General features: G+C 43.6%; 1 protein-coding gene across 3 annotated transcripts in view; it reads right to left on the bottom strand.

The window, feature by feature from the left end:
- Positions 1 to 15472, bottom strand: part of LOC113425483 (amine oxidase copper containing 2) — a 47495-nt gene that overhangs the window by 8458 nt on the left and 23565 nt on the right. For all 3 annotated transcript variants that reach the window (XM_087946530.1, XM_087946529.1, XM_026687657.2), the window contains exon 2: positions 865 to 1150. In XM_087946530.1, coding sequence (XP_087802656.1) covers positions 865 to 1121 — 257 coding nt within the window. In that variant the 5' untranslated portion in view covers positions 1122 to 1150. The remainder of the gene's footprint in view (positions 1 to 864; positions 1151 to 15472) is intronic.

The following is a 15472-nucleotide window of genomic DNA, read 5'->3' as shown; positions in this document are numbered from 1 at the left end:
GGGATGAATCATCCTCTAGAACACTCTGTTGCTGCTCTGTAGCACATCTTCTCAATAACCTTCCCTGAAAAGGGAACATTGGCAATGTTGTGGTTATTATTTAATGTAACCAAATTTTTAAAAAAGCCTTTTCTGAAAAGGCTGCATCGACCTTGTTGAAGGCATTCAGCATAGCTAGACTGAATAAATCTAGTTGTCAAAGTAGGAGGTCGTGAACTCTAGTCCCCCATAAACCATGATAGCTGGCTGAGTAACTATGAGCCAGTCACACTCTCCCAGCCCAGGTCACTTCACAGAGTTGCTGTTGTGATCAAAATAGGAGGAGGAAGAAATATTAGGATTGTTCACCACCTTTATTTATTAAAGCATAATGAAGACAGGATACAAATAAATAAAATTTAAAAATAGTATCTTTCCCCAGACAGGCTTGTTTATTGTCCCCAAGTGGTTATAGCCTTATCCTTTTACATTTAGGGCCTGCCTGAGGAACTGCTCCTCCTGTTAAGCACCTCCTCAGAGCTTAAGATCTATAGGAGAGATCCATTTGAAGATGCCCCTAGTCTCAAAGGCTTATCTACCAGACATATGGAAAGGATCTTCTTTTTTCTTAGATTCTAGAAGTTGCATTGGGCTCCAGATCTCTCTGCCTTGAGAGAAGTGGTTAAAAAGAGTTAGCAATTAATGCTTTCATAATTTAAGTTATCTGTTTCAATGTTTTTTCTCTTCATATGTGTCTGTCACTTTAAACCGTAAGTTATCCAGGGTGCCAATTTTGAACAGAAAAGCCCCCATTTCAAATCAAGCAAGTAAATTAATAAATACATGAAAGTATTGGACATCGATGCTTAGAAAATGTCTGCTTACCTGCCCCAACTGATAGCTCTCTCCATTGGATCTGCCTCTGGGAGATGGTCTCCAGCAAGACTGATTGTCTGGATTAGGTAGCCACGCTTATGGCCCCACTTGTTTGTGCTGTTTGCTGCAAAATATATGTATCTTGGCATCTTATCGTTATGGCGAAAGGCAGCCTTATCTTCGGTATCCAAGACCTTTTTCACTATTTTCATTCTCTGAATCTCCTGGCCTGGATTCCAGGGAGCGTTCACTTTCTCAAAAGTCATATCATTGCTAACCAAGGAATTTTTTGTACCTATTGATAGAAAGAAAATGGAAAGGAAAAGAAAACAAGAGAAAGAGATGAGGGAATTTTCTCATTTACCCAAATCACAATACAGCCATGCTTCAATAGCCAATTATTTCTGCCTTGTTCTCATGATATTTCTTTCAGCCCATCTCCAGTCCATAGCTGAGATAGTTTCCGCCTTATCTTAACACATTTTTCCCTCTGTGAATATAATCTGGCATACTTCATTTAGGAAGTGATATGTTCAGGAATTGTGATATGTCCAGGTCCTATTTACCACAATACTTTAGGCTGCTGCAGTCACGGCTCCTTTCCTCTAGTTGCCAGATGTTTTCCAATTTTGGCTTGGGATGCATAATGAGGGGACACCTGAACTCCATAGAGGCATCAGCACACATCAAGGTCATCCAAAGCTTTCCATAACACTTGCCAGATCTTTTGTGGGCTCCTTATCAACATAAGGTTTAGTGCTCTCTCTCTCTCTCTCTCTCTCTCTCTCTCTCTCTCTCTCTCTCTCTCGTTTTACATGGCCATGTGGTTGTGTTTTTTTTTAGTGTTTAGTGTTTCAGTACATTTTTATTATTTTGGGAAACTTGAACATAAGCCTTAGAATTTCAAAGGTGCTTTTTCAAAAGGCAACTGGACTTTCTGGGTTTTCTTTTGAAGACATTTCATTTCTCATCCAAGATGCTTCTTCAGCTTTGATGCTTGACCTTTGGGATAACTGTGACCTGGATGACTGAGAATCTCCATGGATATAAGCCTTAGAACTTACCACTCCTAACATTCCTCCTATTTCATGGAGCTGCAGTTCCTATGACTGCTTATGTGATATACCATGCTTATTTTCTTAATGAGGGAGTGATGCCATTTATTTACTGTAGTCTAACTTTGGTGACATTATGCACTGTGGGGACAAATGCTGTTATATATGGGCATATCACAGTAGTGTGTTCCGTATTAACTATAATTGAACACTGGCAGAATTGGATTCTTTTTCCAATTGCTGCTAACACTTCCTTCTATTCCTTGAAATACGAAGAGTTCTTATTTAGCAACTGCTTCATATAATAACTATTTGCAGTAATGACTAATCCCCACAATCTTTTCAATTCAGTTAAGCAAGGGAAAATCTTCATAATTATCCATTACTTCATTTGTGATTCAGTCACCAACTTTTCTTCACACCTGTTTTTGAATATACTTTTAGTGCTGTTTCAGAAAACTAAACTTATTGACCAGAGGTGGTATTCAGCAGGTTCTGACCAGTCCTGGAGAACTGGTAGTGGAAATTTTGAGTAGTCCAGAGAACCGGCTGACTGGAGATTTCACAGTATCCTTTTGCTGCCACACTCACCAAGCCACACCCACATAACTGGTAGTAAAAAAAATTGAATCCCACCACTGCTATTGACATGATACAGCTATAGAGAAGGAAGTGTACTAAGCATCTCTTGCTTAGGCAGCTTCAAGTGACTATAGCCCCTTCAATGAGGCTAGCCTCACCTAAAGTCATCCAGCACCACTGCACTCTGGACAAAAAGGAAAGCATTTGGTTGTAGTTGCCCCTGCAATGGGTGAGTTTGGTAGAAAGAAAAATGATGCTTGGGGAGTACCTTAATGACTTTCCTGGAATTGGCTTACATGATGTAAGTAAAAACAGTACCATTGGCTGGTGTCTATTGGTAGAATAGAAATTGGCAAGAGAAAGCATAATTAATGTCAACATACTTTGATCCTGGTTCAAGGACTACTATAGCAAACAGAACTTTAATGTGGCCAGGTGGAAGAGCCCTGAGTCTTGAGCTGTACTTGTACAGATATTCCAGGCACAAAGAAATCTTCTCATATAGGGTTTATCAAAATCAATACAGGTAATCCTCAGTTAGCCATGACCTTGGTTAGTGCCCATTTGCAAATAAGACTGTAATAAATGATAATTAAAATTTCATTTTTCAGCCAATGCATGCATTTAGGACTAAATTTTGGATATTAGGATTGTAGAAAAAACAATTACTACCAACCTGCCTTCAATCGAGGACCTGTATATGTTATACATTTGCATACTTGAAATACTGCATTGTGATTGGTCCATCAATGCTGCCTTCTGATTGGTCCTAAATACTGCCTGTGATTGGTCCGTCTTGAATACTTGAATACTGCCTTGTAATTGGTCCATCTGACGGCAGGAAGTTTAAGGAGCCATCATTGGCCGCGAGCAGCCGCTATAAAAGAGGCTGCTGCGGCTCTGGTTTTGTTGAAGTTACTGAGAGCAAATAAAGAGCTGAAGTCCCACTGGTCTCGAGTCAGGTCTTTTCCCGCAACAGAACACTGGCGAAGAGGGTGGGATTCTGAGACAAAGGAGACCAGTTGAGCACGTGGCAACGAGAACCGAGCAAACGACGAAATGGCCGGCAGCAACTCGCCACCCACACCGTTCAACACAGTGACGGAGGACTGGGAATCATACACCGACAGATTCCTCATGTTCCTTGAGAGCAATGAACTACAGGGGATATCCGACAACAGGAAGGGAGCCGTTTTCCTGACACACTGTGGGCCCACAGTGTTCAAGATGGCCAAGGCATTGGCCAAGCCCCAGGACGTTAAGCAAATGGCATGGCCAGATTTGGACCGGCTACTAAGAGCCCATTATGTGCCGACTGTCTCCAGCCTTATCCGGAGACACGAATTCTACAAACGAGATCAGAAAGAAGGTGAGAGCATCGGGGATTTCGTGGCGGCTCTAAGGGACATTGGAGGGGCATGCGAGTTTCTCAACATGGACAAAGCCATGAGAGACCGTGTGGTCCTCGGACTGAGAGATCTCACCCTACAGAGCTGGCTGCTGACCCAACCCAACATCACCATGACTGAGGCAATCACTGAAGCCACCGCCACTGAAGCAGCAAAAAAATCAGCAGCCACCATGCGGCTAATGAATACAGCAACCCAAGAAATTCCGAGCGAACCGAGCCAAGCCCAAGACAAGAAATCAGAGGACACTCAGAAGCCCACCACCACAACCACCCACCATGAGGACATCGATTCCTTGCCTGACACCGATGACGAGGAAGAAGAAATACATAGACTCCAGTCAGAACGGAATAGGCAAGAGAGGAGGGAAAGGAAATCGGAATTCCATTGTGCCGGGTGCGGAGGAGATCACCCACGTTCCGAGTGCCGTTTCCTCGATGCCATTTGCAGACACTGCGAGAGACAGGGGCACATCGCTAGAGTCTGCCGGAACAGAAAGAGCTACAGCCCTAAAAGACGAGGCAGCACACACACACCCCAGAACAAGAGAGAGACAGACCAGGAGTTGTTGGAGCCGAGAAAACAGAAGTAAGCGGTTCAACGAGAAGGAGGAAACACACCAAACAATCATCATTGGCCATTCGAGCGCAACCAATGCAAAAAAGGTAAATGTCCAAGTCAACATAGAGGGACAGCCATGCGAGATGGAGGTGGATTCCGGTTCATATCTGTCCATGGTATCATGGAATACCATAAAGAGCTCGATACCAGACATACAAAGAAAAGAATTGGAAAAGCAAAAACTAACCCTGAAAGACTACCAGGGAAACCGGATCCCTGTAGTCGGACTCGGACATTTCAAAGTCAAGTTCAAAAGACACACGGAAATCCTCCCATTGATGATACTAGACCGGGATCACCCTAGTCTGCTTGTACTCGAATGGTTCGCACCCCTGGGAATCGGAGTGACCGGAATCAACAGCGTCACCGAGATGGACTGGGAGGAGAGCCTGATGACGGAGTTCCAGGACGTATTCGATGGGAAGCTAGGCAAGTACCGAGGGTCCCCTATATCATTTAATTTGAACCCTAACATAGCCCCAATCAGGCTAAAGGCGAGGCGAGTCCCCTTCGCATTAAAACCGAAAATCGATGAGCAATTGGATAAACTCATCGCACAGGGGTTATTGGAACCCATAGATCACGCAAGATGGGAAACCCCAATTGTGACTCCCATTAAGCCAGATGGGTCTGTGCGCATCTGCGGAGACTATAAGGCCACCCTCAATCAAGATACAAAAAGAGCCAAAAAAAAACAGACAGAAGATATTAGAGACACCAATCAAGCAGAACACAGCAAACTCCGAGACCAATAAACACAGACCAAGACTCCCAACCAATCAGGATGAAGAAAAAACCATTCTGGCACAGCAATAGGCTGCCCCAAATTTAAATCTGAAACCACTGTAAAAGTCTGACTCACAGACGGACACAATACAGAAGCCTGATGATGGCAGATGGGATTCTGCTGAAACGTTGCTACAACTTTAAAAGCACAACTATAATGACGTGGGAAAATACCCGAACAAAGCTGAAGGCCATATATATATATATATATATATATATATATATATATATATATATATATATATATATATATATGTGTGTGTGTGTGTATCTTTGGTTATTCGGGTTTCTCCCGTGTAAGATTCAAAGTATCTAGGCAACATTTCGGCGAGGTCCCACTCGCCATCTTCAGGCTGGTGCTTTCGGCTTAGTGCCAGTGCAAGCAGTGTGTGACCGGAGCTGCCATCTCTCTATATATACAAGTGGTGGGGGATGGTGTGCTGGGCTGGTTGGCTGTGCTGCAGCCTCTTGATTGGTTGATGGAGTTGATGTTGGTAATGGCCTTTTGTTGTAGAGATATCCTGGATCTTGTGATGTCATCTCCTGGGTCGTTAGCCTCTTGTGTTTTAACGGCTTGGGTAATGGGTTGTGTGATGGGCTTGTGAGTTCTTTTGTTGTGGTATCCTGGGTCTTGTGTTGTAATCTCCTGGGTCGCTTTGTGTTTTGATCTCTTTTCGATTAGCCTCCTGTGTAGTAACAGCTTGGGTAATGGGTTGTGTGATGACCTTGTGAGATTTATTGCTGTGGTATCCTTGGTCTTGTGCTGTGATATCCTGGGTCATTTGCTGTGTTGTGACTTCTTGAGTTCTTGAGGTGTAATTTCTTGAGTTTTCTGATGTGATGTCCTGAGCGGGTGGCTGTGATGCTTAGCATTTGGGTTTTTAATATGGCTTTGAGTTTGGGGTCTGGGTCTGTGTTCGTTTGGCTTCGAGTTCGTGGTCGTGCCACATCTTCATGGTGGGGGTCAGTTCACTTCATGTATGGTTCAGAGGAGTTTGAAGTGGGTAGTGATGCAGCTGCAGTGCGGCTTCTGGTCTGTGGTCGTGTCTCATCTTCTGTGTGGGTGTGAGTCTGATTTTTACGTGGAAGTGTGGTGGTGGCATCTTGTGGTGGACCTCGCCGAAACGTTGCCTAGATACTTTGAATCTTACGCGGGAGAAAACCCGAATAACCAAAGATCCACATACAAATACCCGCGAGAACCTCAGAAAACACACATATATATATATATATATATATATATATATATATATATATATATATATATATATATATATATATATATATATATATATATATATATATATATATATATATATATATATATATATATATATATATATAAAGATATTGTTGGAGGAGATGCCTTAAGGATTTGAAGACTGAAATTTATTGCAATAAGGCTTTAAAATACAGATTGGGTTTTTCTTTTTTTCTTAATTGATATTACCCCAGGAAGAGAAAGTGAGAACTTTGTTTTGGCTTGGACTGATTGATGACTTTGGGACTTTGGGACTGTTCTAACTTTTGAAGCATCTTGGTTGTTTTAAGAAGAAAGAGGAAAAAAAGAAAAGAAAAGATTTATAATGGCTTTATCTGTTGATGAACTGAGAAAAGAATATGGAAAAATAAAAAAAGGCAAGGACGCTGTGAAAGAAGCTTTTCTCTTTTTAGAAATGGTGCTTGCTATCTATCAACAAACACAACAACAGATGGAGGCAGCAGAAGAAGAAGAAGAAGATGCCATCTTTAATTAATCTCAAAATTTAATTAAGAAAGAAAGGAGAAAGAGAGGAAGGAAAAATGAAGGACTTAAGACTTAAAAAAACACCCAAGAAAGAGAAAAATAAGATGCAAAATCAATATAATGTTAGAAAACAAAAGAAAAAAAGGAATACAACAGAGAAGGGAAGCTAACAAGGCAGAGGCTAGGGAGAGGGGAGGGTATGAAGGTCTGGTGGGAGAAGAAAGGAAGGAAAAGGCGGAAAAAAGCCACAAAGCTTTGAAACAAGATGGGAAAAGAGGAATTTTTTTTAGGGACAAAGGGTAATGTATAATTTCTTTAAAAAAAGATTCTGCAAGGTACATAAGATGGTACTGTAGCATTTGTATTAGAAATAGAAAATTAGAAGGTTATAAGAATTAATAAGAGATTAAAATATTGAAATGTTTAGTAATGATTGATTTTAAAACCTATTAAAATATTAAAGGGAATCTTTAGAATATTGAGTTTAATTAAAGAGTCTAATTGACTATGGTGTTGATGCTATTATAAACTTATTATAGTAGCATTTGTTTTTGGAGAAAAGATAATTGGAATGTTATAAGATTCAATATTTAGATTTATTATTTAACTATGTATTTAATCATTTTGGATTTATTATTTTTCTTTTTAAAAGTTAGTAGATAGAATGTACCAAGCAGAATTAGATTGGGTATTAGGTGTTATTTTAAATGTTAATTTAGGGAGATGATAGAAAGGCATCATACTCTGATTAGTGATTTCAGGAGAAATTCTTTTTTCTTTTTACTATAGGGAATGAGACAAATGGATAATAAAGAATGGACAAAAGATACAAATATAATGACTTAAATTAAAATGAATTAAATAAGATAGAATCAAGAAGAGTGAAATGTGTGGAGAAGCTAATATAGAAGATATAGAATGGTAAATAAAATAGGTAATGGCATGTAAGATGAGCATGAACTTAATTGAAGTCCATATAGAGAGAGGTATCTGGGGCCAAGTTACTTTCCTAAAAGATGTCTTATATATTTGTGTTTTGTGTGTTTATGTATGTGGGAAAATTAATAAAACCTTGCAGGAATGTAGGATGAGAATAATGGTAACCAAGTCAGAGAGAAATAGATGATAATTATAAATTGGATAAATATAGAGAAAAATAATAATAATAATGAAATTGAATAAGAGTAAAGAGAAATAAGGAGAAATTTGATAAGAGATATTTGTATGTTCATATGGAAATGGTCTAAAATAGAATTATGTTGTATAAAATAATGTTTTATTTGACTTGTAAAATTTATAATGGAAAGAGGTTTATGTATTTAATGGTTAATGATGGTTTGTTTGTCTTTAAAATTAATAAAATTTGTTTAAAAAAATAAATAAAGAAAGAAGTTTTAATTGGAAGAATCATTTGAACTTTGGGGGGTGGGAGCAATTCTATTCCTTTGTATATGTGTTCTACCTGCCAATTTCTTAGTTTCGGAATTGGCTCTGTCGTTTCCACTTTATTTCCCAGTAAAAGGATGACTTTGCTCTACACCATGGAGTCTAAGTATTTCTTTCTTGGGATTTAGAGGAGCACAGACTGACATTATTCGAAACTCCCACATCAACCCACCGGAGAAAACAGCAACTTTTCTTCCGAGGGGGTTTCATCTCATGTCGTCTCCAACCAGCGATGAAGATGACCAGGGAGCTGCGGGGGGGCAGCCGATGCTGCTACCAGAGATGCCGGCTGCTGACCTACTGGCCGACCTGACTCTGGAAGAAACCTCAGCTGAGATGCCCAGATGGTCGTTGGGGGTTGGTTGGAGAGACCTTGAAGACCCCCCTTCTCCCAGGATCACTGTAAGATGAAGAGGTGCGAGAGCGGCTGTGGCAAGAGGGGAGGAGATGGAATACAGGCTGGATCAAGCTGGGAAATTCCTTATGGGCGTTTCTGAGAAGCCCGGCATGGCTCCAAGGTATGAGGGAAGAGGGAGCGAGGTCAGCCCGGGAAGTCAGACTACCCCACCCCCTAGCCCAGCCTACGCCGGCGCAGCCACCCGCCACCGCCGGGGAGCCCCAGCAATAGGTGTGGTTCCTGGAAGGCGCCAACTACCTCCTTTAGATGTGAAATTTGGAGGAAATCCCAGAGACTTGGGGTTTTTCCTGGTACAAGTTGGAAGTTATATGGCAGAATTTGAGAGGGAGTTCATTTCTGAAGCAGCCAAAGTGAGATGTGTTACCAGAACCCTGGAAGGGTTGGCAGCAGACTGGGTGGTGACTTTGTTCAATGATAACTCCCCCAACTGCGAAGCCTCGATGTTTTCATGACTGCATTGAGGAGAAGGTTTGAGGACCCCTGGCAGAGAGAAGGGCTAGGATCAGAATGAAGACTTTAACCCAAGGGGAAGATCGGTTGCAGACTACACCCAAGAGTTCAGGCAGCTGGCATACCACATCCGAGGTTGGTCCCAAGGGGCCCTAGTAGAAGCCTACAAAGATGGCTTAAATGAAGATGTATACCACATGTGCATCTCCCGAAGGGACCCACGTGATTTGCAATCGTGGTATTTGCTGGCGGAAGAGGTGGATATTGATCTAACTCGAAGCAGACGCAGAGGAGGTCCAGTCTGGAGAAAACCACTCCCCCCCGTTTCCGAGAGACCTCCACCCCCCAAAGGGGAGGGATGGCGGCAAGAGCCAAGACCACAGCCTGTTTCCATTGCGGGAAGGAGGGCCACCGAATGGCGGATTGCTGGGTCAAGTCGGACCCACCGAAAACACGGGGCCCAGGGAGGAAGCCCGAAAACCCCTCAACCAAGCCTTGCGAAACTGGGCTGAAGATGAGAGAGGTTGTAGAGGTCGCCTTTCAGGCAGGAGAGGAGCTGGGACCTCCAACCCCACTCGACGAGAGCGAGACTGACTCGGAAGATGACGTCCTGGTAAGTCCTAACCAAGGGCCCATGACCATCCCCATAAAGTTAAGGGAGCCTACCTCTGGGACCAAGGGAGAGATGTTGGCCTTATTGGACTCAGGGTGCACGAGGTGCGTAATTAACATGAAAGTAGTTAAGGGTCTGGGCATTGGACTGAGAACTTTAAGAACGCCCATAGCTTTCTGTCAACTGGATGGATCTGTGGCGGGAGGTTGCCCAGCACGTTTTATAATGGAACCCTTAGAGATGACCATGGGAACTCACCGTGAGATCCTATGTTTTATTGTGGCCCCTGGGATGGAACAGCCTCTAATATTAGGATTACCCTGGCTTCGGAAGTGGAATCCCCAGGTGAACTGGAGAGAGGGGTGGATACGCATCCGCACCGATTGGCCACCAGAAGGGGAGGAGCAACACTATCCGGAAGGGGAGGAGAAATCGTATCCGAAGCCGCAAGTTCCGGCCGAGGCAGCTTCCGCAGGTGTCGAACGCATGGAGGGGAGGAGAAAATCCTGAAGGAGTACTGGGACTTAAGAGAGGTGTTTAGTGAAGAGGCTTCAAGCGAGCTCCCTCCCATTGGTCAACCGATTGCAGTATTGAATTTCTACCGGGGTGACGCTCCCAAACCGAAGCTGTATTCGATGACACCGGGGAGCTGGAAGAACTGAGAGGTTTTATCAACAAGAACCTGAAACGTGGTTTCATCACACCTGCCAGACCTCGAGTGGCGGCCCCTGTGATGTTCGCGAGAAGAAAGCGGCTCCAAGCGTCTGGTGGTTGATTACAGAAACCTGAACGCAGTGTCTGTGGAGAACGTGTACCCCCTCCCTCTGATGAAGGACATGTTAGCCCACTTGGCAAAGGGAAGATTTTCACAAAGTTGGACTTGCGGGAGGCGTACTACCGAATCCGGATTAAAGAAGGGGACGAGTGGAAGACTGCGTTCAACTGCCCGATGGGTTGTTTTCAGTTCAATGTTCTTCCTTTCGGCCTACACAGGGCGCCTGCTGTTTTCATGCAAATGATCAATCAAGTGCTTCACGAACATTTATACAAGGGAGTTCTAGTCTACCTTGATGATATTCTCATCTACACGGAGACTAGAGACGAACATGTGAAATTGGTACGCTCGGTGTTGCACAAGCTGAGGGCAGCCAAATTGTACGCCAAACTGTCCAAGTGTGAGTTCCATCAAGAAAAAATCGACTATTTGGGATATCGTATCTCCCCGAGGGCATTGAGATGGACCCAGAGAAGTGCGAGCTGTATTGGACTGGGCCCCACCGAGAACCCGTAAACAACTTCAAAGTTTTCTTGGATTTGCCAACTTCTATTGGCAATTCATCCCGTCTTTTGCTAAAATAGCCATGCCCATCACCAACCTCCTGAAAACAAAGGGGAATTAAAACCAAAGCCCAGCCAACCGTTGAATTGGACCATGGAGTGCCAAGCTGCATTTGAAAAGCTTAAAAGACTTTTGCTGCAGAACCAGTACTGAAACACCCAGACATGGATGCCCCGTTCGTGATCCAGGCTGATGCGAGCGATGTGGCGGTGGGGGCAGTCTTACTTCAGTTAAACGAGAAAGGGACACTACAACCGTGCGCTTACACCTCTCGTAAATTGACTGACACTGAAAGGAGATGGGCCGTTTGGGAGAAGGAAGCGTTTGTAGTCCGCTGGGCTTTACTAGCGTGGAGGCATTTTCTGGAAGGGCGAAGCACCCATTCGAGGTATGGACTGACCATAAAAATCTGGAAGCTTTAAAAACTCCTCGGAAGCTATCTCCTAAGCAAGTTAGGTGGGCTCAGTTTTTCAAGCGATTCAATTTCTCCTTGAAATATATTCCAGGGGGAAAAATTTTTATGGCAGATGCTTTGTCTAGAATGCCTCAATACAACAGTATTCGTAAAAAGAAGAGATAAGGCCAATCGTGTTCACTACACAGTTGGCTGCCCCCGTAGAATTACCCGGGCGCAAAAGAGAAAACAGGAGAGAGATTTGTCCACTGACCTGATGGAACAATTTAAGGAGGCTTTGAAAACGGATGAGTGGTTCCTGGCAAATTCGAATAACTGCACCGTTCAAGATGGTCTAGCCTGGATAGGTGCGAAATTGTATGTACCTCAAAACCTGAGAAGCCAAGTGTTACAACAAACTCATGATTCCAAAGTGGCTGGTCATTTTGGGTTTGTAAAGACTCTACATTTGGTCAAACGGCAGTTCTGGTGGCCTTCGTTGAAAAAGGACATCAAGACTTATGTAGTGAGTTGTCCAGTTTGCGCTTCAGCAAAAAGACCTCCTGGTAAACCACCAGGTTTGCTGCAAAATGTGGCTCGACCAACTGCTCCTTGGAAGGAAATTTCCATGGACTTTATCGTAGACCTACCCAAAAGCAGTGGACACACAGTCATTTGGGTAGTGACTGACTTGTTCTCCAAACAAGCCCACTTCATCCCTTGCTCAAAAATCCCTTCGGCGAAAACATTGGCCAGACTGTTCATTATTCATGTCTACAGGTTGCATGGTGTACCCGAGCGTGTAGTTTCTGACCGAGGAGTCCAATTTACCTCGAATTTCTGGAGGGAATTTTTGAAGTTAATAGGCTCCACCCAGAGTTGAAGCTCCGCCCACCATCCTCAAACTAATGGGGCTTGCGAGAGAACTAACGGGGTGCTAGAGCTTTGGATGTCAATAAGATGTTACATAAATTATCAGCAAGACAACTGGGTGGAGTTACTGCCTTTTGCGGAGGTGGCATACAATAACTCTGTTCACAGCAGTACGGGGTTTACTCCTTTCAAAATAGCAACAGGGCAAGATTTTGTGCCCATACCTGAACTGCCTGGCGAAAACCCCAGTGTTCAATTGTTGAACGACTGGATATCTCAACTTCAACTTAACTGGCCGGTTGCATGTAAAGCTTTAGACGAAGCACATCAGTCTCATAAAAAATGTGCTGACAGAAAGCGAGCCCCGCAGATGTTGTATAAGGTGGGGGATAAAGTATTCCTCTCGACCAAATATTTGCAGACTACCCAGAAATCGAAGAAGTTGGGTCCTAAATATGTGGGGCCTTTTCCCATTGAGAGGATTGTAAATCCGGTGACTGTTCAACTGACTTTACCAAAGACTCTTCGTCGTATTCATCCGGTTTTCCATGTCAGTTTGTTGAAACCCGAACATACCTGTACCTTGAGACCGACCCAGTCTGATCCCCCCGTACCACTGTTGATTGAGGGTGAACAACATTTCGAGGTTAAAGAAATTCTAGACTCTAGGAAATGGAGGGGTCGTATTCAATATCTTGTAGCTTGGAAACATTTTCCTCCGTCCTATGCTGAGTGGGTTAATGAGAAAGACATTAGGGCTCCTGAACTGCTTAACAATTTTTATGCCAAATACCCTGATAAACCATAGAGATGTATGCCAATGTTAACATATAATTATTTTTTCTTACAGGGACTAATGTCCTTCTTCTAGGGGGTCCGAATGTCAGCCTCAAGATATCTTCCTAATAAGTATATTCTGTCTTCTAACTATTGTATATCTGCTGCTATGCTAATTTACTTCTTTTCGGCTGTCATGAAACGGTGGGGGGGAATCTTGGAGGGGAAGAAGGCAGGAGGTGTTTTGCATTCCTTTGCTGGGATAGCAAGGGGAGGGGGATTCTTTTCTTTAACTTTCCATTTCTTCGCTAGCCTCTGTCCCTTTTTGCGCAACTGCGAACTTTTATCAAAATATATCAAGGTCAACTGACAATAGCCTCATCACCACCTGGAGATGACCACATGATCATATTCAGAAGTTTTAATTGGAAGAATCATTTGAACTTTGGGGGGTGGGAGAAATTCTATTCCTTTGTATATGTGTTCTACCCGCCAATTTCTTAGTTTCGGAATTGGCTCTGTCGTTTCCACTTTATTTCCCAGTAAAAGGATGACTTTGCTCTACACCATGGAGTCTGAGTATTTCTTTCTTGGGATTTAGAGGGAGCACAGACTGACAGGGGCATTCAAATGCAAAAGACTGCAATTTGGAGTCAGTATGGCCCCAGGCGTTTTCCAAAGTTTGATGGAGCACCTTCTGCAAGGACTCAAGGGGGTGGTCCCATATTTTGATGATGTATTGGTATCCGCCAGGGACAAAAAACAATTGGAAGGCTGGCTGAGGGAACTCTTGCAAAGATTTAAAGAGGCAGGACTCAAAGTTAAAAGAGAGAAATGCCAGCTAGCCACCAATCAGGTTGAGTTCCTGGGATACCTCATAGATCAAGAAGGGATCCACCCCACCAAAAAAAAATAAGGGCAATCAAAGAAGTGCCCAGACCCAAAAATAAAGCAGAATTACAGGCATTTTTGGGACTTATTAACTTTTACAATGTGTTCTTGCCGCAGAAGGCAACGACGGAGGAACCATTGCAGATTACTGGATAAGAAAGCTAACTGGACCTGACGAGAGGAAGCCGCATTCCAGGGAGTCAAAGACTTATTGACATCCAAATCTGTGCTAATTCAATACAGCGAAACCCTGCCACTAATGATCACCTGCGACGCATCACCGTTCGGCGTCGGGGCCATTCTCAGCCATACCCTACCCGATAGGAGAGAAGCACCGATCGCCTTCTACTCCAAAACACTGTCAAAAGCAGAAAGGAACTACAGCCAACTGAACAGAGAAGCCCTAGCCACAATATCTGGGGTCAAACGATTCCACGAATACCTCTACAGTAGGACATTCTCACTAATTACAGACCACAAGCCACACTTGGGAATACTCGTGGGGAACAGGGCCACCCCCAACATCCTGTCACCACGAATGACATGGTGGTCCGAGTTCCTCGCCGCATACAGCTTCAATTTAATCCACCGGCCAGGGAAGAACATATCACACGCTGACACCCTGAGCCGTTCCCCCCTACCTGAATTGGAAGATGACCCGGCACCAACCACATCCGTTCTACAAATTGAGACATTATCGAACCTACCCATAACCGCATCAGACATCGCGAAAGAAACCGCAAGAGACACAAAGCTGGCGTGGGTTTTAAACTGGGTAGGTAAAGGGTGGCTGGAAACCGATAATGACGAGACTTTTAAGCCATTCCGTAACCGACAAACTGAACTCTTGATTTTGAAGGGATGTGTACTATGGGGGGATCGGGTTATCATACCGGAAATACTAAAGGAAAAAGTACTGCATATATTGCATGAAGGACACCCGGGGATCGTAAGAATGAAATCCCTGGCCAGGAGTTACGTATGGTGGCCAGGGATGGATAAGGATATTGGGACATGGGTGGAAACATTCACACAATGCCAAAAGTCCAGACCTACCCCCCTCCCGCACCTGTCCTCGACTGGGAAACACCAAGGGGCCCCTGGTCGAGGATACACATAGATTTCGCAGGATCGAAGGACACACATTTTTAATAATAGTAGACGTTTACTCCAATTGGCTGGAGGTAAGCGTCATGCACTCCATGACGACAGAAGC

The sequence above is a fragment of the Notechis scutatus genome, chromosome Z (assembly GCF_049901735.1).
Source record: "Notechis scutatus isolate UNSWTSFEM ecotype Mainland chromosome Z, rNotScu1.2, whole genome shotgun sequence".
NCBI lineage: Eukaryota > Metazoa > Chordata > Lepidosauria > Squamata > Elapidae > Notechis > Notechis scutatus.
This window is presented reverse-complemented; position numbering and strand designations above follow the sequence as displayed.